Source organism: Microcebus murinus, chromosome 6 (genome assembly GCF_040939455.1).
Source record: "Microcebus murinus isolate Inina chromosome 6, M.murinus_Inina_mat1.0, whole genome shotgun sequence".
NCBI classification, from domain to species: Eukaryota; Metazoa; Chordata; class Mammalia; order Primates; family Cheirogaleidae; genus Microcebus; species Microcebus murinus.
In genome coordinates, this window is record NC_134109.1 from 101,583,974 (window position 1) to 101,605,961 (window position 21,988).

Sequence of the window (21,988 nt, forward strand, 5' to 3'; positions counted from 1 at the left end):
AATGAAATAATTATGTAAACAGGCTTAGCTTAGAGGCCTACAAATAGGACTCAAGTTCTTGATGAATCTTGATGAGGAAGGTGGGCGGAGTTCTTTGAATGTCAATTGGAGTTAGTTTGAGAGATTTCCAGATAGCAGGCAAGAGTGAGAAGTGCTTGCCCTTGATGAAGCTGGAGATAGAAAATTCTAGCAAAAGGAATGGTTTATCTGAAGCTTCTCAATTAAGGTTTGAGTCAGAGGGCCCAGACTAAAAAAGGCAAAGTGAAGAGGTTTATTTCAAGACCCTCACGTTAGCAGATAGTCCCAAACTGCAGGGGAAAATTTGTGAGGCCTTCCTAGGCAAGGATTATATTTCACGAAATTTCCACCCCATTTAATTCAAGGCCATATATACTATGGCTGTTCACTTAGTGAATAAATTGATGATTAAAGATATGGCCACGAAAAATAAAACAGTACAGGTTCCACCGAGATTTGAACTCGGATCGCTGGATTCAGAGTCCAGAGTGCTAACCATTACACCATGGAACCGCCACGCAACGGTATCCGCCTTCGACTCTCTAATCCTCAGAGAACCCCGCCCCCATCCACAAACCCACTACGCGAAGGCGGGTCTCACACGCTCCCGGCACCCCAATGCTGGGAATAGTAGCGCACGAAATGAGCGCGAGGCCACTAAGACTGTGGCCAGTTGGAAATCCAAGACTCAATTTCCCCTTTGAACTTCCTCCACGGGTGAAAATTTGAAGGCTGACACGACGTTACTCAGGCCCCCACCGCCCTTCTTGAGCTCAGGGGCGGAGCGCCTCTCCCCGGAAGTACTTCCCCTTAGGGGCTGGGGCCCGCCGGAAGTGGCGCAGCGGCAGGGAGGGGCTCTTCTCCCGGTCCGGCAGCTGAAGCTGGGCGCTCGGGTTACCCCTGCAGCGACGCCCCCTGGTCCCACAGATACCACTGCTGCTCCCGCCCCTTCGCTCCTCGGCCGCGCAATGGGCACCCGCGACGACGAGTATGACTACCTCTTTAAAGGTGAGGCCTTGGGCTTTCGCAGTCGCCCCCGAGTCCCCGGTCAGGGGCCCGGGACACTCCCGGGGGACCCGCGTGCGGGCACCCCTGCACTGAACGGGGCCTGCCTCAGCCTTTCCTGTCTGTGCGGCTCGCCCTGCCGTCTCCCGGCCAGCTCCGCCTCTTCTCCCCCTCAGACGGGGGGTCCCCACCGCACACCGGTCTCTTAGCGACCTCTCCTAGGCCTTCGCTAGCCGTGGAGCCCCTCCCTGTGTCTCCTGCTCCGGCGGACTGCCTTTTCCCAAACCGTCTAAGTCCTTTCCCTGGGTTCTGTGACCCGCCGCCCCTCCTGCCATCTATCTTTTAGGGTCTAGCGCCCCCTCCCCTCAGTATACACCCTTCCCGGCTCGCCTCCCCTCCCTGAGCCCTACTGACGGGCTCTTCGCTTCTCTTTTGGCCTTTCCTTCGGCGCCGACTCCCACTACAGTTTTTTTTCTTGTCTGCCCCTTTTGCCTCTTCGAGTGAATCTCTCCTCTGCGTCTCCTCACAGCCCGTCCACTCGGGCGGCCGCCTCTCTCGGTCAGCTTCTTCCATTCAGGGTCCAGGACCTCTTAAATCTAAGCGGGCCGGGGGGCCCCCACCCCCATCCCCGCCCGCCCGGCAGTTCTCGCGGTCATTAACCTTGTCGGACCGCCCCCCGCCCCCACTGGCAGCTCGTTCTCTACCTTCCCTCCCCAAATTGTGTTTAGAGCTCCCTTGTCTCTGCTGCGACCCAGTTGGTGGGAGGGAGGGCGGGAGGGGTTGTCCGTCACCCACGCGCGCACTTGTCGCAGTGACCCGGCAAGCTGATTTGATTTCCCACCTAGCCTTTTTTCTCCTGCCCTACCCAGTAGCAACCAACCCAGGATAACTCTTTACTCCGCTCTCGAGAAGGGGTTGTGGATGGGTGGTGGCTGTTATCCTTGCCAGACCTGAAGGCCCAGTTCCTGAGCAGGAAAGGTTGTGCGCTGCACAAATACTAGCTTGCTTTATCTCTGTGGACTGGTTGCTTCCTGCTGCAACACTGGGAGGATCCAACAGGAAGGGAAGAGCTCTAGTTGGCCACATACCTTTCCCAGGAGGTGGGGGGTGGGGGGAATTTGTGTGCTGTTTTGGTCATATTAAATATTTATTATAAGATAGGGAAACATGTAGTGCCCTTGGACAACACATATCGGAGGATGGGGAGTGGACAGAAAGAATTGCTTATTTGTTGAGTCCGGAAAGACTCCAAATAGTTTTTTTTTTAATCAACAAAGATAAAGGGTACAATTTTCAATGAGAAAATAGTACAGTAAATGCTTTTTTGTTCACTTTCACTCTGATGCTGTTTCTCTGCTCCTGAATTGGGAGGGTAGCCATCAGTAGTGTGGTGAACAAAGATCATTACCACTGAGGAAGAAGCCATTGCTATTAAAGCTTTACTGTGGAGGGTGGAGTTTAAAAAAAGAGTGTTAAGCACGGCGACTGTTCCTGACTTTGCCATTGGGTACTAAGAACGATTGACTTAAAGGAGCAGGACACTTCTTTGCTTTACCAATACTTTTCAAATCTTGGTGTACTAGGTGATGATATCCAGAGGTGGGGAACTTGTAGCCTCAAGGCCACTTGTGGCCCTCCACAGCTCCAAGTGTGGCCCCTCCACCCAATCCAAACTTCACAGAACAAATCCCTTTATTAAGAGTTATACCCTTATCATCACTTACTCCTCTGAGCTAGAATATTCTATTATAGAGGGTGAGTGCCTTCAATATCCACCCTTATCCTCATACTAGAAAGTCATTTGCAGAGAAAAGAGTACTTAATTCATTTTATAGATACAAAAAAGAGACCTGGGTTAGTTTGCATACTGTTTGCTAAAGACATCTGAGGTGATGTGAAATTACTTGAGTCCCTTGAGACTTTGGGGTTTAGTCATTAAAGGGAGGTTTGTTTTTTAAAATACAGTATAATGACTGTGTGCCACTAGCTCCCTTTGAAGTAATCAATTTAGAACAGGATAGACCATGGGGTACTTGGTTTGGAACTTCGTTGTTGAATATAGAAAGCCTTTTTTAAAAAACTAACAATATCAATTATTCTGGATTGGTTTAAGGAATTTTACCTTTGAGATTAGATCATCCTAGCAGTGATAGCACAGGGCTTTGGAATCACATAGACCTGGGTTCAGATCCTGACTCAGGTCTTATATTTGCTTTGTGACCTTGGGAAAGTTAACTTTTTGAACCTCATGTAAAAAGGAAATACCTCTGAGTGTTGTGAGAATTAAATGAGACTGTAAAAATTTTAATTTCTGTGAGGACTCAAATAGTAATAATATGAAAGAAGTTACTGTGGTTTTTTTGGTCAGTTTTTTGAACTTTAAAACTTTATAGATACAAGAGCATTTAAATATTAGTGAACAAACATAAACCAGGAACTTCTGAAGTATTTTATGCTTCAGTGGCTTATGGTTTCATTTTGTTGTACATTTTAATGTTTAAGATAGGGTGTAAAAGATTCTGCTGAGGAGGATTTCTACATTTTTAAAATCCTTACAGGATATGAGTCACCTCTTTTTTTTCTTCAATGCTGATTATTTAGCCAATTACTTATTTAAACAATTATATTTTAAAGTGAGGTAAGAATAATTTTATTTTAAAATGGTTTAATTGTACAGAGATTTATTCACTGAGATGGACTGCAGCTATCTCTGCTTTGAGGAAGAAGGCTTACCTAGCAAACTTAATAGTTGAGGGAATCAGAGTTAGTTTGTAACTCTAACTAGTTGAAAATGATGAAATATTTTGATTAGTAGAGTGCCATAGAGTGGTCCAATAGGAATGTGTGTGGGGAGAGCAGGACAATTTTTCTAAATTATGTGTTTGTTTTTGAATATTAATCTTTAGTTAAACTCAACAGTAAGAGTTCCTTGGGGTGATTAGTTTTATTTTTAAAAATTTGACTTTTTATTTTAAAACATTAATTCTATAAGTATTTACACACAGTATGGTTAAAAGGCCCTGTGGGACATAAGTAAGCATCAGTCATAGTTCCTGTTTACAAATATTGTGTGATAGATTACAATCCCATCAAAGTCACATTTTCTGAAAATATCTGGATACATAGTCTATTGCATAAGGCATTTTCTTTTCAGTCTCATTGAAGGTCGATAGTAATTAACCATCAGCTGATTGTCAGGAGAAATGACATAGGAACTTTGCTGTCTTGCATCTTGGTAGTTTTTCTTTCACAACTTTGGTTGAGCAACTCACATTCTGCTGAATCGGAAAGAACTTGTCTAAACTTGAGCCTTATTGAATACATTTTATATTAAAGGCTTTTGGTGAGGTTGGACTGTGAGTATAGTTGTAAGAGTAGAAACATCTCCAAGTTTATGAAAACCAGTATGAAAATTATGAGTTATTTTTTTCAGGTGATAATTTTAGGGCTGATGTACTGTTTGATGTAATGAATTAAATTTTAGTCCAGTAAATTAGTTTGCAGGAGAAGGTATAAAACTAAATGTGGTTGAAGAGGTAGAAATTTTAATTAAATGGTGGATAATTAATATGTGTATTCTGCTTTTATGGCATTTAGCAGCCTAATATTTGAGATAAACACATTTGGATTCACACATGCACAAAATCAAATTTAGTATTAGATGTTCGGGATGATACTTAAAATTCAGTAGAGAGGTTAACCAAGTGGTGATAAAGGTTATCAGATAATTTTAGGGATGCTATAGATGTTTAATGTGTAGATGCTGTTATTTAACTTGTGTTTACTACTTAGTGTATATATATAAAATAGAGATGGCTGTAGTTATAAAATACTTAAATGGAAAGTACTGTACTTTTAACCTAAGATATTAGTTATAGAAAGCATAGGAAAGTACTGCAGATTTCTTTTTTGAACTATAGGATGTGATCATATAGTTTCTTAATTAAAAAAACTATTGTCATCTTAATGAAAAAACTATTTTGATTAGAAATTACTTACATTTGAGTCTATGAAGAAAGGTCCATGAAGTTTTGTTTTTGTTTTTTCATTGGTTTGTTTTTAAATAATAGCCAGTAAATTCTCTTGTGTTTTCCATTCTAGTTTATTTACTTATTTATTTCAGAGAGCCTGGGTGTAACCTGATTTGTTTTGGTTTCTCATTTGGTAACTGAATAGAAAACAGTAGCTTTCCTTGTTTCGTCATTTCTCAGCATCTTTTTGGCAGCACTATTCTTATAGAACAAGTATCTTCTGTTGTCATTTAAGATATAATCCTTCAACAAGTTGTTAGTCTTAATTCTGGCAACCTTGTCTATGTCTAGTTGAGATAACTTTTTTATACTATATAAAACATTCATGAGTTTTGAGTTATTTTCAGATTAGAGTGCTATTTTTTATAGTGTTAAAATTAATTGGTTACATTAAGAAAAAAGTTCCCTCACTGTCTATCTTTACGAAGACATAAAAAGTTGAGGTTGGTGAGATAATGAACATAATCATTAGTTAAAAGTGGAGGTCAAGGGGGAGGGGAAGTGAGGGGTGGGTGGGGTTAAAATAAAGGTGGAGGTCAAAAGGGAAACCAAAACTTGAAAGTGGTGGAGTTTTTGTGGGAGGTGGAGGGTGTTTTTTGAGTTGTTTTGTTTTTTTAATTTTCCAGAGGTGTTGTCAACTAGATGTCTTGCTCACATGCACTCTTTGGCTTTAAACTATGTGGCTGGCTTCTGAATTAGTGATTGATATGGGAGTGCCTATGAAGCAGAAATGTTCTAACTTTTTGGTTTTTCCCTTCTTACCTCTTCCTTCCTCAGGTTAGGCTTTTATACCTCAGTGCTAGTGTGGAGCCTTAAGTGATTCAAAGGAGATTTCCTCAGCAGAACATTCAGCTTCTTTGTTTTTTTTTCTATATATATTAGTTGGCCAATTAATTTCTTTCTATTTATAGTAGAGACGGGGTCTTGCTCTTGCTCAGGCTGGTTTCGAACTCCTGAGCTCAAACGATCCACCCGCCTCGGCCTCCCAGAGAGCTAGGATTACAGGCGTGAGCCACCACGCCCGGCCTCAGCTTCTTTTTATTTATTTATTTTTATTTTTTTATTTAATTTTTTCTTTTTAAATATTCTGTTTATTTCTGTTGTTTACCTCAATGAAAGTTCAGAGCACAGTTCCTTGTACTAAGAAGCAACAGTGAATGTATTCTATTAATAGGTAGACTTTGTTACTGAAACTGGGATTTGACTTCACATCCAGAATGGTGGACCTTGGAAACTAACATATCCACTATAATAAACCATCCTATAAAATTGAAAGTGCATTGTACATTACTTTCATCACCTTGATATCTTCTCTGGTATCCAAATAAAAGTGTTTAATATGACATCATGCAGCACCTTTGACACTCTCTAGTTGACACTAGAGAGTTGACACTATATACACGCACACACACATATATATATATATAGTTAGAAGTAACTACTCTTTGTGCTGCATGGAGTCACTGCTGCCTTGATGATTTCTTGTTGAATCAGCTGATTGAGGAAGCCTGAAAGATATGCATTTGATAATGTAACTCTGTCCAAGACTGTCCAGAGGCCAGTTTATGTCTGTTCTTGTGGCAAGGAAAGAATGCATTTTGGACTCTCTTTGCCCTCTGACTAGAGTGCAGTGTGCTTTCTCAGTTTTTATCTCTCTCTCTATCCATACCACCAAATCCCAGTCTCTTTAGTAAGGCATGGGCTTACTCCATGGCCTAATTCTTATACATTTGATTTTCTATTCTTGGTGTCTAAAAAAATTAGCTAATTTAGATAGATAAGAAGAAGAATTAGTAGTCCACAGTAGGAATATGTTTCCTGAAATGCCAATGTAAAAATTTTTACAAAGGAAAAAAGTTGCCTAGCTCAGATTCTGTAAACCTGTGAACTCATTTTGATCTTTAAATTCAGATAGAAAATGCCTTAAAACAACTCATCTTCACTGCCTGTTTCTGTATTGTTTTTGTAATCCCTAAGTGTAATATCACCTTGGGTGAAAAAGAGTCTTTATGTATTTAGTTAGTAAATAAACTGCCACCTGTAGAAATCATAGGAAGTAAATTCATCTAATCAAAACATGTTTTAAAGAAATTCATGAATTCATAAGTGAAAGATAGTGTATGCTCTCCTTGCTATGGCTTTGACTCACAGCATGTCAGAATTATTAGTTAGCTTCTTAGGGCCACTGTTTATCCTTAATAGGTGGGTTTTTGGGGGAAGGTGGTCTCTACCTTTGTGCCAATCTGATAAATACAACTATTAAAGGTCATTGTTGTTTCTGTGATCTGAGTGGCAAAGTTTATAAACCTGATGCCTCTTATGTTAAATGTGTTCCATTTTGCCTAAGTCACACCCAATCTTTGATGAAATTAAGTGGAGCATACTCTTTTTCTCCCTGTCCACCCACTAACATCCTTTGTTGTTTTCATGTCTGATACATTTTAGTATCATAAACTGTTCTTTAGTTTAGAATTTATCTTTGAAGTTATTGCCTTCTAAGGTAGTAAGGCATTGATGGTAATTAATGCCTGTCATTAGTGCCTAGTGTACCTATGATTAAAACTGCATGTTTAAGACAGGGTACTATATCTATGCTAAACAGATGATGTATGGAAGTGATCATGCAGGTAGAAACAGGTTAAATAATAAATTGGTTTCATCAGTTGGTAAAGGTCAAGAACATGGGTTACGGCCTAGCGTGGTGGCTCATGCCTGTAATCCTAGCACTCTGGGAGGTGGAGGGGGGCGGATTGCTTGAGGTCAGGAGTTCAAAACCAGCCTGAGCAAGAGTGAGACCCTGTCTCTACTATAAATAGAAAGAAATTAATTGGCCAACTATATATAGAGAAAAAATTAGCCGAGCATGGTGGCACATGCCTGTAGTCCCAGCTACTCGGGAGGCTGAGGCAGGAGGATTGCTTGAGCCCAGGATTTTGAGGTTGCTGTGAGCTAGGCTGACGCCACGTCACTCATTCTAGCCTGGGCAACAAAGTGAGATTCTGTCTCAAAAAAAAAAAGAACATGGGTTACTCAGCCCCCTGCCCCCATTTTAAAAATCAAATACCCTATCTTTTTTGCTTTATTTACCTGGAAGTCAAACTTCATTCTCTTGAAAACATGGTGGTGTTCTGAATATATTTGCCTCATTCATCTGATGTTATGTTCTTTGTCTTTTTAGTTGTTCTTATTGGAGATTCTGGTGTTGGAAAGAGTAATCTCCTGTCTCGATTTACTCGAAATGAATTTAATTTGGAAAGCAAGAGCACCATTGGAGTAGAGTTTGCAACAAGAAGCATCCAGGTTGACGGGAAAACAATAAAGGCACAGATATGGGACACAGCAGGCCAAGAGCGATACCGAGCTATAACATCAGCGTAAGTGTCACAGTTTTTAAATTCTGTGAATGGGTTGCCATCAAGTGCATTAGCTGACTTTTGGTGTTGGAAAAGGAATTATTTTTTCTTTTAAGAATTCCAGTATTAAGAAATTTATTTATAAGCATGTCTTTAAAAATACATAAACTCATATTTTGAGTTCTTCCTGGTATTTGCTTCCATCTTGTGGTTGTTTTCTGATACTAAATATATGTTTCTGTTTTCAGATACTATCGTGGAGCTGTAGGTGCCTTATTGGTTTATGACATTGCTAAACATCTCACATATGAAAATGTAGAGCGATGGCTGAAAGAACTGAGAGATCATGCTGATAGTAACATTGTTATCATGCTTGTGGGGAATAAGAGTGATTTACGTCATCTCAGGGCAGTTCCTACAGATGAAGCAAGAGCTTTTGCAGGTTAGTGATAAATGAATTTTATGATATTACAGTGTTTTTATATTTCTTACTGTTAAGCCTTGCAGTTTTGATACCCTTCCAATGAGGGTAATAAGTTATAATAGTTTCAGAAAGGTAAACATGAATACTCTGTAAGAATTGTTGTTTTGAAAGTTTGTCATGACTGTATGACTCTTTTGCTTGACTTTGAGTCATTAAAATGCTAGTATTTTGAGTTTTTCTGCCAAAAATTGAATTATAAACATTGTGCTTCCTGTCTCTTTTTCCATTATGTCTCTGTGATTTACCAAGGCTGCTCTATGTGAGTCTGAAAAGTATCAGCCCAGGGAGTATCAGGGACCAACAGGGATGCCCCTGCTTAGGAGTTATAAATTTTTGGCTGCACAGAGGATCTGCCTATCTGTTCTGGTAGGGACTATGTACCAGAAGGCAATATTGTACATTCCTGGCCAGTGAAAGTCTTGCCCTTGCTTTAATGATTATGTTATGAATGGTTTTCTGTAACAGTCTTTTAGTTTCCTAGGCAAGAATAAACTTTATTTCAAATAATATAGTAACAGAATTATTTATTTATTTAGAGACAGGTTCTTGCTCTGTTGACTGGGCTAGAGTACAGTGGCATGATCACAGCTCACTGTAACCTCCAACTTCTGGGCTCAAGCGATCCTCCTACCTCAGCCTCCCAAGTAGCTAGAACTACAGGTGCACCACTACACCAGGCTAATTTTTTTTAGTTAACAGAATTCTAAGTGAATGCTATAGCTATGTAGTTGATAGGGGTGACAGTAAGGGATGGCAATAGTTGGGTATTTGATAAATTTGCTGTGTTTTGAGTAATATCTTTCATTACTAGTGGTAGTACCGTGTTTCCCCGAAAATAAGACAGAAGACACCCTAGGGCTTATTTTCAGGGGATGTGTTTTTTTTTTTTTTTTTTTAAGTACAGTACAGCAATCTGCGTTTATTCAAATATAGTTAAGTCTTCTGGAACATCATCATAACTCTCCAAACTCCGAATTCCATCCTGAATTTCTTGCAACGCTATTTCCTTTAGAACCATTAGCTCTAATCTCTCATGTTTGGCAATAGAGCACTCATGGGGCAGATGAGAAGGGCTGCTTGTCTCCTTTACTGTTCTGCAACGAAAGGCGAAATGCATGGGTTGTGCAGATTGGCTGCGTAGCCACGCCCATCACTAGGTCTTATTTTTGGAGTAGGGCTTATATTGTGCAAATGCTTAGAAATCCTGCTAGGGCTTATTTTATGGGTGGGTCTTATTTTCGATGAAACATGGTATTTAGATGTAACAAGTATTTAATAAGCCAATGAAAATTTCTCACTGTTATTTTTAATCTATTAAAGTATAAATGGAGTGGTGCCCTTAGTGTCCCAGAAGTTGGGGAGGTCTTAGGTTTTAAAAAGTTCTGCTTTGGCCAGGCGTGGTGGCTCACACCTGTAATCCTAGGTCTTTGGGAGGTCGAGGCAGGAGGATCAGGCAGGAGGATCGCTCAAGATCAGGAGTTCGAAACCAGCCCGAGCAAGAGTGAGACCCTGTCTCTACTATAAATAGAAAGAAATTAATTGGCCAACTAAAAATGTATAGAAAAAATTTGCCGAGCATCATGGCACATGCCTGTAGTCCCAGCTACTTGGGAGGCTGAGGCAGAAGGATTGCTTGAGCCTAGGACTTTGAGGTTGCTGTGAGCTAGACTGATGCCACGGCACTCTAGCCCGGGCAGCAAGACTGTGTCTCAAAAAAAAAAAAAAGGTTCTGTTATTTTCCTTTTTGAGAGCCTGAGTATAACACAACCCTTGTTTTAAAATTTGACAAGACTGAAGTTTTTGTGTCTTCCCACAGAAAAGAATGGTTTGTCATTCATTGAGACATCTGCTCTAGACTCTACAAATGTAGAAGCTGCTTTTCAGACAATTCTAACAGGTAAGACTTGTATTTTTAGATTATACCAGTGGGGATTGGAAGTTTTAGAAAGGTCATTTAAACAAGTTAATCAGTAACTAAACTATATATCACAGCATCTCAGAATGGCTCTCATTTGAGAGCTATTATAGCAAGAGATGTTTAGAGTACAAAATTAGTTACAACGCTTGCTTATTGAGCTTCAGTCATCCTAGTTCTTTTGGTTTACAATGCGAAAAATACTTTGAAAATAACTCATTTACTTCTGTTACTTAGTCCATGTATTTCATACTTAATGGTCACAAACACAAAGTAATGTTTAAATGTACTTTTATAAGGTAAATATTGAGATCCCAGCTATAGAAATACATAAATGCCCTTTTGAAATTCAGTAAAGAAAAAGCTAGGGAAAATTTTTTTAATTTAAGTGAAAAATCAAAAAGTAAAATTCTCCCATGATTTATTATAGAAGCAGCAAGATGTCACTTGTAGATAAAGTCAGTCAGTGATTTCATTTAGAAAAGCTCAAAATAGTGGGAAAGGGGACAAAGTTCATACTGTTTTGGAATGTGAATGACCAGATCAACTTCTGGGATAAGACAATGTCTTATGTGTGTTAACTCATATTTATTCTGATTTTATTAGAATAGGCAGATGAGCAGTAAATTTAATCTTAATCCTCAATTAGTACTTTGAGGTGTTTTTAAGTATTTTTTAAATTGTTAAGAATTCATTTGCAGTTTGAGTTTGTTCTTGTAGAAAAAAAAAAAAAAGAATTCATGGCCAGGCATGGTGACTCCTGCCTATAATCTGAGCACTTAGGTAGGCTGAGGCAGGATTGCTTGAGGACAGGAGTTTGAGACAAGCCCGAACAAGAAAGAGTGAGACCCTGTCTTTACAAAAAATAGAAAAATTGGCCTGGGGTGGTGATAGTCCCAGCTACTTGAGAGGCTGAGGCAAGGGGACCACTAGAGCCTAGGAGTTTGAGGTTGTAATGAGCTACAATGATGCCACTGCACTATAGCCTGGGCAGCAGAGCAAGATTCTGTCTCAGAACAAAATAAAACATATATTTAGAAATAGTCTTAATATATATAATACAGTCTTAAGTGGGGTTGTTGTAAAAAGTCTATATGAAGAAATGGTTGAATAAATGAGTTTCTAATTATAATGTAACAAATTTTAATTTATTCTTTGTATGTAGCACTTACGTTAGAGGTGAAGAGATTTTGAGTTTAAAATATTGTCTTATTTTGCTGTAAAAATCTAGGGAATAAAGCCTAGGAGTTAAGAGCATGGATTTGGAAGCCAAACTTGAGTTCTAATCTGGCTCTTTGACTTCTTGTTAGCTCTGTAATCTTAGGCAAGTTACTTAATCCTTTTTGGTCTTAATTTCTTTGTTTGTAAAATTCAAATATATTTGGGGAGTTTTATTTCCTTTTTTTTGTTTTTAAGAGATAGGGTCTTGCCCTGTTGCCCAGGCTGGAGTACAATGGCATGTGATCATAACTCACTTCAGCCTCAAGTTCCTGGGCTCAAGCAATTCTCCTACTTCAGCCTCCTAAGTATCTTGGGGCTATAGGCACACACCACTACACTCAGCTAATTTTTTCATTTTATTTTATTTTTTTATGGAGGCAAGTATTGCTATGTTGACCAGTCTGGTGTTGAGCTCCTGGTCTCAAGTGATCCTCCTGCCTCAGCCTCCTGAAGTGCTGCGATTACAGGCAGGAGCCACTGTGCCTGGCCCTTGTTATTTCTTTTTTGAGAGAAGGCTTGTATTTATAAAACCTGTGGTGAAGATTGTACTTAACTATTTTGACTTAAAGATTTTTTTGTCTCTGTAACCGCAGAAAAGAATGGTCTGTCACTAGATATCTGCTTTAGACTCCAAAAATGAGGATGAGTTAGTGCCTATCCCTCGTACATAGTGAACATTTGATAAATTAGTAGCTAAATGGCAATTAAGGCATGGAAAAAAACTTGTTAAAAATAAAATATATATTGGTGATTTACATACCTATTAGAATTATTTTCCGTAGTCTGTTTCTGTAACTAAAAGAACTAGTGCTAGGGTTGGATAAACAGTCTTTGGAACATAGTAGCTTTTTACTTTAGAATCTTTTCCATCAAGTCTTCTTGCATATTGTTTTTTTTTTTTTTTTTGAGACAGAGTCTCAGTTGCTGCCCAGGCTAGAGTGAGTGCCGTGGCGTCAGCCTAGCTCACAGCAACCTCAAACTCCTGGGCTCAAGCGATCCTCCTGCCTCAGCCTCCCGAGTAGCTGGGACTACAGGCATGCGCCACCATGCCCGGCTAATTTTTTCTATATATATTAGTTGGCCAATTAATTTCTTTCTATTTTATAGTAGAGACGAGGTCTCGCTCTTGCTCAGGCTGGTTTCGAACTCCTGACCTTGAGCAATCCGCCCGTCTCGGCCTCCCAGAGAGCTAGGATTACAGGCGTGAGCCACCGCGCCCGGCCTTGCATATTGTTTTAAGCAAGCAAGATTTGATTAAATATGCAGTATGTCTACAAAGCCTACTTTTTTTCTTTTTCTTTTTTTTTTTGAGACAGTCTCACTTTGTTGCCCCGGCTAGAGTGCTTGAGTGCTGTGGTATCAGCCTATCTCACAGCAACCTCAAACTCTTGGGCTCAAGTGATCCTCCTGCCTCAGCCTCCCAAGTGGCTGGGACTACAGGCATGCACCACCATGCCTAGCTAATTTTTTCTATATATTTTCAGTTGGCCAATTACTTTCTTTCTATTTTTAGTAGAGGTGAGGTCTCACTCTTGCTCAGGCTGGTCTTGAACTCCTGACCTTGAGTGATCCTCCAGAGTGTTAGGATTACAGGCGTGAGCCACTGTACCCAGCCTACTTTTTTTTCTTTATAACCACTTGGGTGGATTCTGTTGAGTCACAGAGTACTAGATTGAGACTCAAGAGTTCTAGGGTTTTACAGTTTACCACTGTAAACTGTATCCCATATCCTTTGTAACTAAAGTCACTCAGCCTCCCTGGTCCTCAGATTCATAGTGTCTTAAACTGTGTGAATTGAATCAACTTGAAAGTCTGAGTCTCTTAAGGCTTTTGAAAATCTCATTTGAAAAAACTTTTTAGTTCTAATTCTTAGAATATTTTTTTATGTCCCATCACCTTTTTTCTGCTATAATTCTAGCCTGTTTATTCTGATATCATTATCTAGCCCATTTATTCTGATACTAAGTGAAGATGGGAGACCAATCATTTTGTAGCATTGAACTTCTGATCCACCGAAACATAAAGATCAATGAGTAATGATATATACTTAAAAATGAGCCATTTTATCCTTAAAGATAAAGAACATCTGGCCATTTTTCTTAAAATTCACTCCAGATTGAACTTTTGTTACTGCTTAATTGTTGCTTGAAAGCAAAGACAATCTTAGTTTCACTTATTGCCACTTTTCCTGTCTGTATTCACTATTTCCTCAACTTCCTGCATAAATCTCAGTGTTGATATGTGGGAGCAGAGATCACTGCACAAGCCAGCAGACATCTGTATTGTTTTGCAAATGTTAGGACATTTGTTCTAAACCTTCTTCCTCCTGTGTACCAGTGGAAATATTAATGCATAGAAAAAACAGGAGAAAGAACAGTATTCTCATTAGGTTTAATTCTACCTTAAATATTAACAGTATTAAGGGAGCATTTATATTGTATTTTGATATTGCAGGGAAGAAAAAATAGCTTTTTAATTTTTAAGTTGTAAAATTATGTATTGGGAAATTAATCTGCATTATTACTTCAGTTAAATGTGGTGGTTTTAGACTAGACCCATGGCATTCTTGACATCCATGAATTTGACAGTGACTCCATGAGATGATTTTACTCATGGCAGCTTTTTAGAGGTAGCTAGCTCATACTTGAGTGAGCCTGGTAGATTGCTTAGCCTCTGCATTTCAGTACAGCTTTGTTGTCTTTTCTCCTCAGGTTTACTAAGGGATATTTTTAATCCATACTTGCCATACCATCTTTTTTTTTTTTTTTACCTTTGTATTTTGATAATTTCAGGCTTAAAAGAAAAGTTTCAATAATAGTACAAAGAGTTTGCAACTACCCTTTACCCATATTCTTCAAATGTTAATATTTTACTACATCTGCTTTATCCTTTTTTCTCCCTCTCTAAATATATACATAGTCTTTTCTGTACCATGTGAGAGTAAGTGGCAGACTTTATGCCACTCTTCCCTATTTACTTTTCAGTGTGTATTTCCTAAAAAACAAGGACATTCTCTTTCATAGCCCTAGTATAATTATCAAAATCTGAGAGTTAGATAATAGGGCCACATCAGTGTTTATGGACCTTATTCACATTTTGCCAATTGTTCCCATAATGGCCTTATTAGCAAAAGAAGGTCTGGGATCAAATCATGCATTTCATTCAGCTGATATCTCTCTTTTAGTTTCCTTTAATCTGGAAGAAGTCTTTAGTCTTTAATTTATTGACCTTCACATTTTTGAAGGGTAAAGGCCTGCTATTTTGCTATGCCCATCAATTTTGGTTTGTCTGTTTCATGCACTTTTGGCAGGAACACCATAGAAATGTTTTCAGTACATCATATCAAGAGACTCATGATAATTGGTTTGTCTTACTCGTTACTGGTGATGTTAACTTTGAGCACTTGGTTAAGGTGATGTCTGTGATGTGATGTCTGCTTGGTTTCTCCATGTAATTAATAAGTCCAAGATATCTTTTTAGTATGAAGAATAAACTCTTAATTCTGTGGTTGAAAGAATTTTAATTGATTTAGCGTGTTGACTCTTCAAAGTAGGGCTCAAGTTTTCAGGTACTAATTTTATTACAGTAGTGAGTCTCTTAATTAGGTGTAGTAACTAGTACCTTTGTTCTTGGCATGTGGCAACTCTTTAAGTATGTGTCAATATTTCAACTTGGAGTATTTTTTGACCTTTAAGAAACTTAGGTGGTAAGCACTGGGTTTGAAGAGATCTAACAGAGTAAAAGTAGCAGTAGTGGACTGACTCAGGCCTCTGCTCTTTTCACAATTTTTGGAGGAACTTAAGAATTTTAACTCTCCTTGTTCCCCAATTTGGAAAAGTTGCATTTAACTTCCTTAGAATTACTTTGCAACTTGATCCATACTTCCATTAGCGTAGAAATAGGCCTGTGTTTCTTTTTTATTTAGCTTTACTTCATTATAGTTAAAGTTATCTTAATATTTTATTTTATATTTAGATTTCCTATAAGAGAGATCTGAATGATAAAGCAGGATTCCTTTTCTTCCTAACCTATACCTATCCTTTGGACATCTTGAAAATGGACTGCATAGGAATTGGGTGTATCACATTCTTTTGGTTCTAAAGGAGAACATGCCCTTGAAGGAGGGAAATACATCTGGTTTAGCAAGTTACTAATCCCACCTCTCCTCCCCCCACTGAAATAACCTTCTCTAATCAGAAAGATGGAACCTGCTTCCTATTTTCTTATCAGTTTTTTAAGTGACACACCTAGCCACAAAGACTTAAGTACACAAATTGCTTGTGGAGCCTCTTAAAGCCACCTAAAAGAAAAACTTTCTCCTAATTTCCTAACTAACACTTTCCTTTTTCTTTATTGCCTTGTTGGTATTATTATTAGGAAACATTTTTCTGGTGAGTAAATACAGCAGTAATCCATCTCTAAAAAACAGTATGCCGTACTTTGCAGACACTTATACAACCCTGCTCAAATTTCTTGCTTTGTAATGAGATCTCTTTAATTATTTACTTTTCTGCCTTTGCTTCTCTTGCAGAATTACATGTATTTGCTTTTTATGTAAGAACTTGCATTGTTTTGTTTTGGTTCCCCTAACTTAATGTTTAAAACAACTTAAAAAGAAGTTAAAGCTTTTTTTGGGGGGGTGTCATGTATTTAATCATTTACACTTGAAAAAGAAGAGCCAGTTTGGGATTTTAGGGAAAGCATAAAGATTGAAGTTAATAATTATGTTTATTCCTTAGCCACTCTTCTGATGATTGAAGGGTAAAGCCTTTTCTTTACCCATGGCACATTCCCATCCCATGCCTTTTCAGTGAAAATAATCTAAAACTCCATAACCTTTGGGTTTTCTTTTTTTAAAAAAATTAATCAGTAGCTTGTCTTTATTGTAAACTACTTTTTTTCTCGATGCTTCTTCACATTTGAACCACTGCCAACTATCTCATACTGAATTTTAATCATTCTCCTCCCTCTAAAAAGTTATAACAAAAGTTATGCTTGCTGTCAGTGGTTTTGTTAGTTTACATATTTAGTTGACTACAGCTTGCTGATTTTTAACTTTAGAGAAATTCTTTTTTTTTTTTTGAGACAGAGTCTCGCTTTGTTGCCCAGGCTAGAGTGAGTGCCATGGCGTCAGCCTAGCTCACAGCAACCTCAAACTCCTGGGCTCAAGCAATCCTACTGCCTCAAGCCTCCCGAGTAGCTGGGACTACAGGCACGCGCCACCATGCCCGGCTAATCTTTTTATATATATATATAAATTAATTAATTTCCATTTTTTTATAGTAGAGACGGGGTCTCACTCAGGCTAATTTTGAACTCCTGACCTTGAGCAATCCGCCCGCCTTGGCCTCCCAGAGTGCTAGGATTACAAGCGTGAGCCACCGCGCCCGGCCTGAGAAATTCTTAATTTAGAGAAAATATAGTAATTCAGTTAATACATTTCTTTAACTTTTTATTATGGAAAGTTTTTGACATACCAAAAATAGAATAATATTATGAACTTCCATGTAGTCATCAACTATCAGCTCATGACCAATCTTTCTTTCACCTACTCCCTTCTCCATTACTTTGAAACAAATCCCAGATATGACATCATTTCATTTGTAAACATTTTGGGATATATATTCAAAAGATTAGGATTTAAACTCATAACAACAAAACCACATAAAAATTGGCAATAATTCCTTATGATCTGTTATCTAAACAATATTAGAATTTCATATCTCAGGTTTTTTTTACAGTTCCAATTAGGATCCAAGTGTTCATACATTGCAGTTGGTTAATGTTTCTGAGCATTTTGAAAATATGTTTCTACTATCTCTTTTTTACTCTATAACTTTATATTTTAAATATTTTCAAATAATACAAGAACACCCATATGCCCTTCTTCTAGAGTCCTCAGTTATTAACATTTTGCCACATTTGATTTGTGCGTGTGTGTATATGTATGTGTATGTGTGTATATATATATATATATATACTGCCCCCTAACCCTTTTCCAGTCTTTGGAAGTAAATGTAGACATTGTGGCACTTTGCTACTAAAGACTTGAGCATTTTATCTCTTAAGAACAAGACATTCCCCTACATAATTATAATACCATATGTCACATCCAAGAAATTTAACATTTCTATAGTAATGTGTAATAAATTTTTATTTTAAATTATTTTAAACTGTATTTAATGTGCATATTCAGATTTCTCCAGTGTACTAATAATGTCTTTGATAGATTTGTTATTTGATTTTTAGATCCAGGATCACATATTGCATTGATGGAATTGTTTTATATCTGGGATGTCAAATAGAGTACCCATATGTTGGTTTGAAATATGGCTAGTAGATGAGGAATTGGATTTTAAATTTTATTGATATAATTAAAATAGGTAGCTACTGTGTTGGCCGGCACACAGATTTAAAACATTTATCACCATCTCAATCTGGGTTTATCTGATTGCTTCCTCGTGATTAAGTTTGTTTTAAACATTCAATTTTGGCAGGAATATGTTGTGTCCTTCCTAATATATCATACATCATATTAGGAGGCTTATCATGTCAATTTGTCCCAGTTTTAGAGTGCCTTTTTTGTTTTTGTTTTTTAAAGAATTCTCTTTTAAGGGTGTTTTTTGCAGGGAATACTGGAAGAGTAAAGATAAATAAGATACATAAGGTACATTTTCTGTTCTTAGGGAGTTTATCATTTAGTCGGAGGGAACTACTTTTAGGGAGTGCAATATAATACCAAATACAATGTATTAAAAACAGACATAGTATAGAGGAATTTAATAACATTATTCATGCAATTAGTTATTTATCATACATTTACTATGCTGTACGCTGGAGTATAGCAGTGAATAAGGCAGACAGTTTTAATCCTTTTACAGAGTTTAACGTTTCTTGAAAGAGGCAGACACTAAATTAGTTTTGATAAGTGTCATGAAAGAAAATAGACTGTGCATATATTAACTTAAGTTGCCTGTTTTGAATAATTATTTAATTATAATTTAACTTTAGTTCAGGAAATCACTAATAAACACATTATCTTTTCTTCCTTCCCTTCTGAGAATCCTTTGGGATTTTAGCATGTTTATGAAGTTGTACTCTTCTTTACACAGCCTAGAAAAGTACCTAATGTGTCTGAAAGTGCAGATTTATTTATTTTTTTGTGTATGCAATACATTGTCAATTTATGTAGGCTTTTTTTTTTTTGTAAAGGTAGACTAAAAATGCTTTTATGGTTTAATTTACGTGTAAGCCTATAAACTATGTAATGTTCTTTTTTTTTATTTTATTTTATTTATTTATTTATTTATATTTATTTATTTATTTATTTATTTTTGAGACAGAGTCTCGCTTTGTTGTCCAGGCTAGAGTGAGTGCGGTGGCGTCAGCCTAGCTCACAGCAACCTCACACTCCTGGGCTAGAGCGATCCTTCTGCCTCAGCCTCCCGAGTAGCTGGGACTACAGGCATGCGCCACCATGCCCGGCTAATTTTTTTTTTTTTTTAATGTACATATCAGTTGGCCAATTAATTTCTTTCTATTTATAGTAGAGACAGAGTCTCGCTCTTGCTCAGGCTGGTTTTGAACTCCTGACCTTGAGCAATCCGCCCACCTTGGCCTCCCAGAGAGCTAGGATTACAGGCGTGAGCCACCACGCCAGGCCTGTAATGTTCTTTAAACAAAGATTTATTTGACTGGTGAACTTTCCTCTCTGAAATGGAAAAACCTTTTGTTTCTTTTCTTACCTGGAGGGAAATTGTTAAAATACTGGGTTGACTCTAATCAGTGGCTGTTTGAAAATAAAACTTTAAATTTATGTAATCTGTGTTCAGTTTGTTTCTGGTCTTTCATATCAGAGTATCTTCTACTTCTGTGTGTCTTTTATACTAACTATTGATGGGTTATTCATGCTAAGTGTTGCTTTTTCTTTTTTTCATTCAGAGATATACCGCATTGTTTCTCAGAAGCAAATGTCAGACAGACGTGAAAATGACATGTCTCCAAGCAACAATGTGGTTCCTATTCATGTTCCACCAACCACTGAAAACAAGCCAAAGGTGCAGTGCTGTCAGAACATCTAAGGCATTTCTCTTCTCCCCTAGCAGGCTGTGTATAGTCCATTTCCCAGGTCTGAGATTTAAATATATTTGTAATTCTTGTGTCACTTTTGTGTTTTATTACTTCCTCATACTTATGAATTTTTCCATGTCTTAAGTCTTTTGATTTTAGCTTTATAAAATCATCCACTTGTCCCGAATGACTGCAGCTTTTTTTTTCATGCTATGGCTTCACTAGCCTTAGTTTAATAAACTGAATGTTTGGATTCCTCAATTATTGTTTACTTTTCATCATGGAAGCCTGTCACTGTAGGACATAAACTTGATCACTTGAAGCTCAGACCTATTGGTCTTGATCAAATCAAACTAAGAAGACCGTAGAAATAAGCTATCGTTTTGCCACAGAGCAGCTTATAAGTAATACACTTCTTCTCTCAGTACAGTGTATATTTCCACAAATCTAAGACTTGCCCTATAAACATAGCAGGATTTTGAGAGCTTGAAAATTTTTCATTATTCTGAAAGTCAGTTTCTAAAATGCCTTAATAGGTTTATGTAGTTTAGTAAATTTTTTTTTTAAATTTTTGTAAGCATCAAAGGCGATTAGAGAGGAGGGTACTTTTTTCTGAAAAATAATTATCTTAATAAACACTGTTAAGGTTTTATTAGCGGTATAGTTATGGGGCCATAAGTTAAACAATCCTGCCTGGCAGGCTGGGAACTGGAGAGACTGGTAGAATTCCATTTGAGGTGCCTCCGTTGCAGTGATCAGGCAGCTCAAATCATTTAAGTGATCTAACTTCCCAGCAGTAGACTATATGGCATTTTATTGCTTAGGCAATAACTGGTTTAATGCTGGTAGTATCAAATTTTGAAGTGTTAATTTTGTGTTAAAACCTTCCAGTAAGTGAAATGCAACCTAGGTTTATGACCATATCCACCAGCAGGCATGGATAATTATTTTAACAATGCTGATATTTGAGTTTTGCAGTATATTATGGAATACAGTCCTGTTAAATCTTTGGTTTCAGTATGTCTAAAGAATACAGTGAGAGGTTAATTTCTGCTCAAGTGGTACCACTTAAAGGCATGTATTCTTTTAGTATGTAAAATGAAATAGTACCTTGAGTTTAAATAGAATGCATTTAGGCATTGTAGAGACCTGAAATAGTTTTCTTCCACTACATTATTGAAATCAATGGAGCAACTAGTTTCTCATACAGAAATGTGCACACTAATACTTAGTTTTACGTTCTTGTGGATAATAGTAAGCACTTACTCTGCAGTTTTCTGGAAGTTGTGTCAACTGCAGTGAATACTATTCAGGATGGTGGGATATCCCCCAAAATATATGTGTGTGGGCTTGCTTAGATTACTGTTTCATAGTTAATCTTTGTCTTTTGCGGTGCTCATGATGTGTGGGGCACACGGAAGGCATTGCTATAGTCAGTCATTTTGGTTTTCTTCTGTAGCCATTTTATTATTTTAGTGTATTGGTTATGAAGATACTATTATCTATTTGTAAATTGCTACTTTGTATTTTATGCATGCTCTGTAACTTGATTTTTTTTTTTTTTTTAGTTATTGATTTGGAATATATTCACATTCTAATAAACAGTTATAGGGGGATTATTCCTTATGTTGTGAGATTACATTTTTCCTTTGAGTGCTTTGGATGCAGCCATGGAATACTTGATCCTGATGAGTAAGAGCATAGGTCCTTGCATTACTAAGTAAACATTTAATTGGGGACATGAGTGTGTGAATTTGGCTTTGAGTTTAGACCTGCAGTTCAATTATGTTTTTCTTAGAAAAAGCATTGCCAAAAACATTAGGGAAGTAGTCTCTGTACTTTCATACATAACAGTGTCAGCAGATATACTTTTATATATAACAGTGTCACC

General features: G+C 37.7%; 1 protein-coding gene and 1 non-coding gene across 2 annotated transcripts; one reads left to right on the forward strand and one right to left on the reverse strand.

Moving 5' to 3' along the window:
• Positions 1-459: 459 nt before the first annotated feature.
• TRNAQ-CUG (transfer RNA glutamine (anticodon CUG)) lies at positions 460-531 on the reverse strand. Its single transcript has one exon. It is a non-coding gene; the product is annotated as a tRNA-Gln (tRNA).
• Positions 532-851: 320 nt separating this feature from the next.
• RAB11A (RAB11A, member RAS oncogene family) lies at positions 852-20,191 on the forward strand. The gene is made up of 5 exons (XM_012758639.2): positions 852-1,026; positions 8,233-8,428; positions 8,656-8,849; positions 10,708-10,788; positions 19,969-20,191. Exons 1-5 carry the CDS (start codon positions 987-989, stop codon positions 20,106-20,108), a joined length of 651 nt encoding a protein of 216 aa, XP_012614093.1. The 5' UTR covers positions 852-986; the 3' UTR covers positions 20,109-20,191.
• The last annotated feature ends 1,797 nt before the right edge of the window (positions 20,192-21,988 follow it).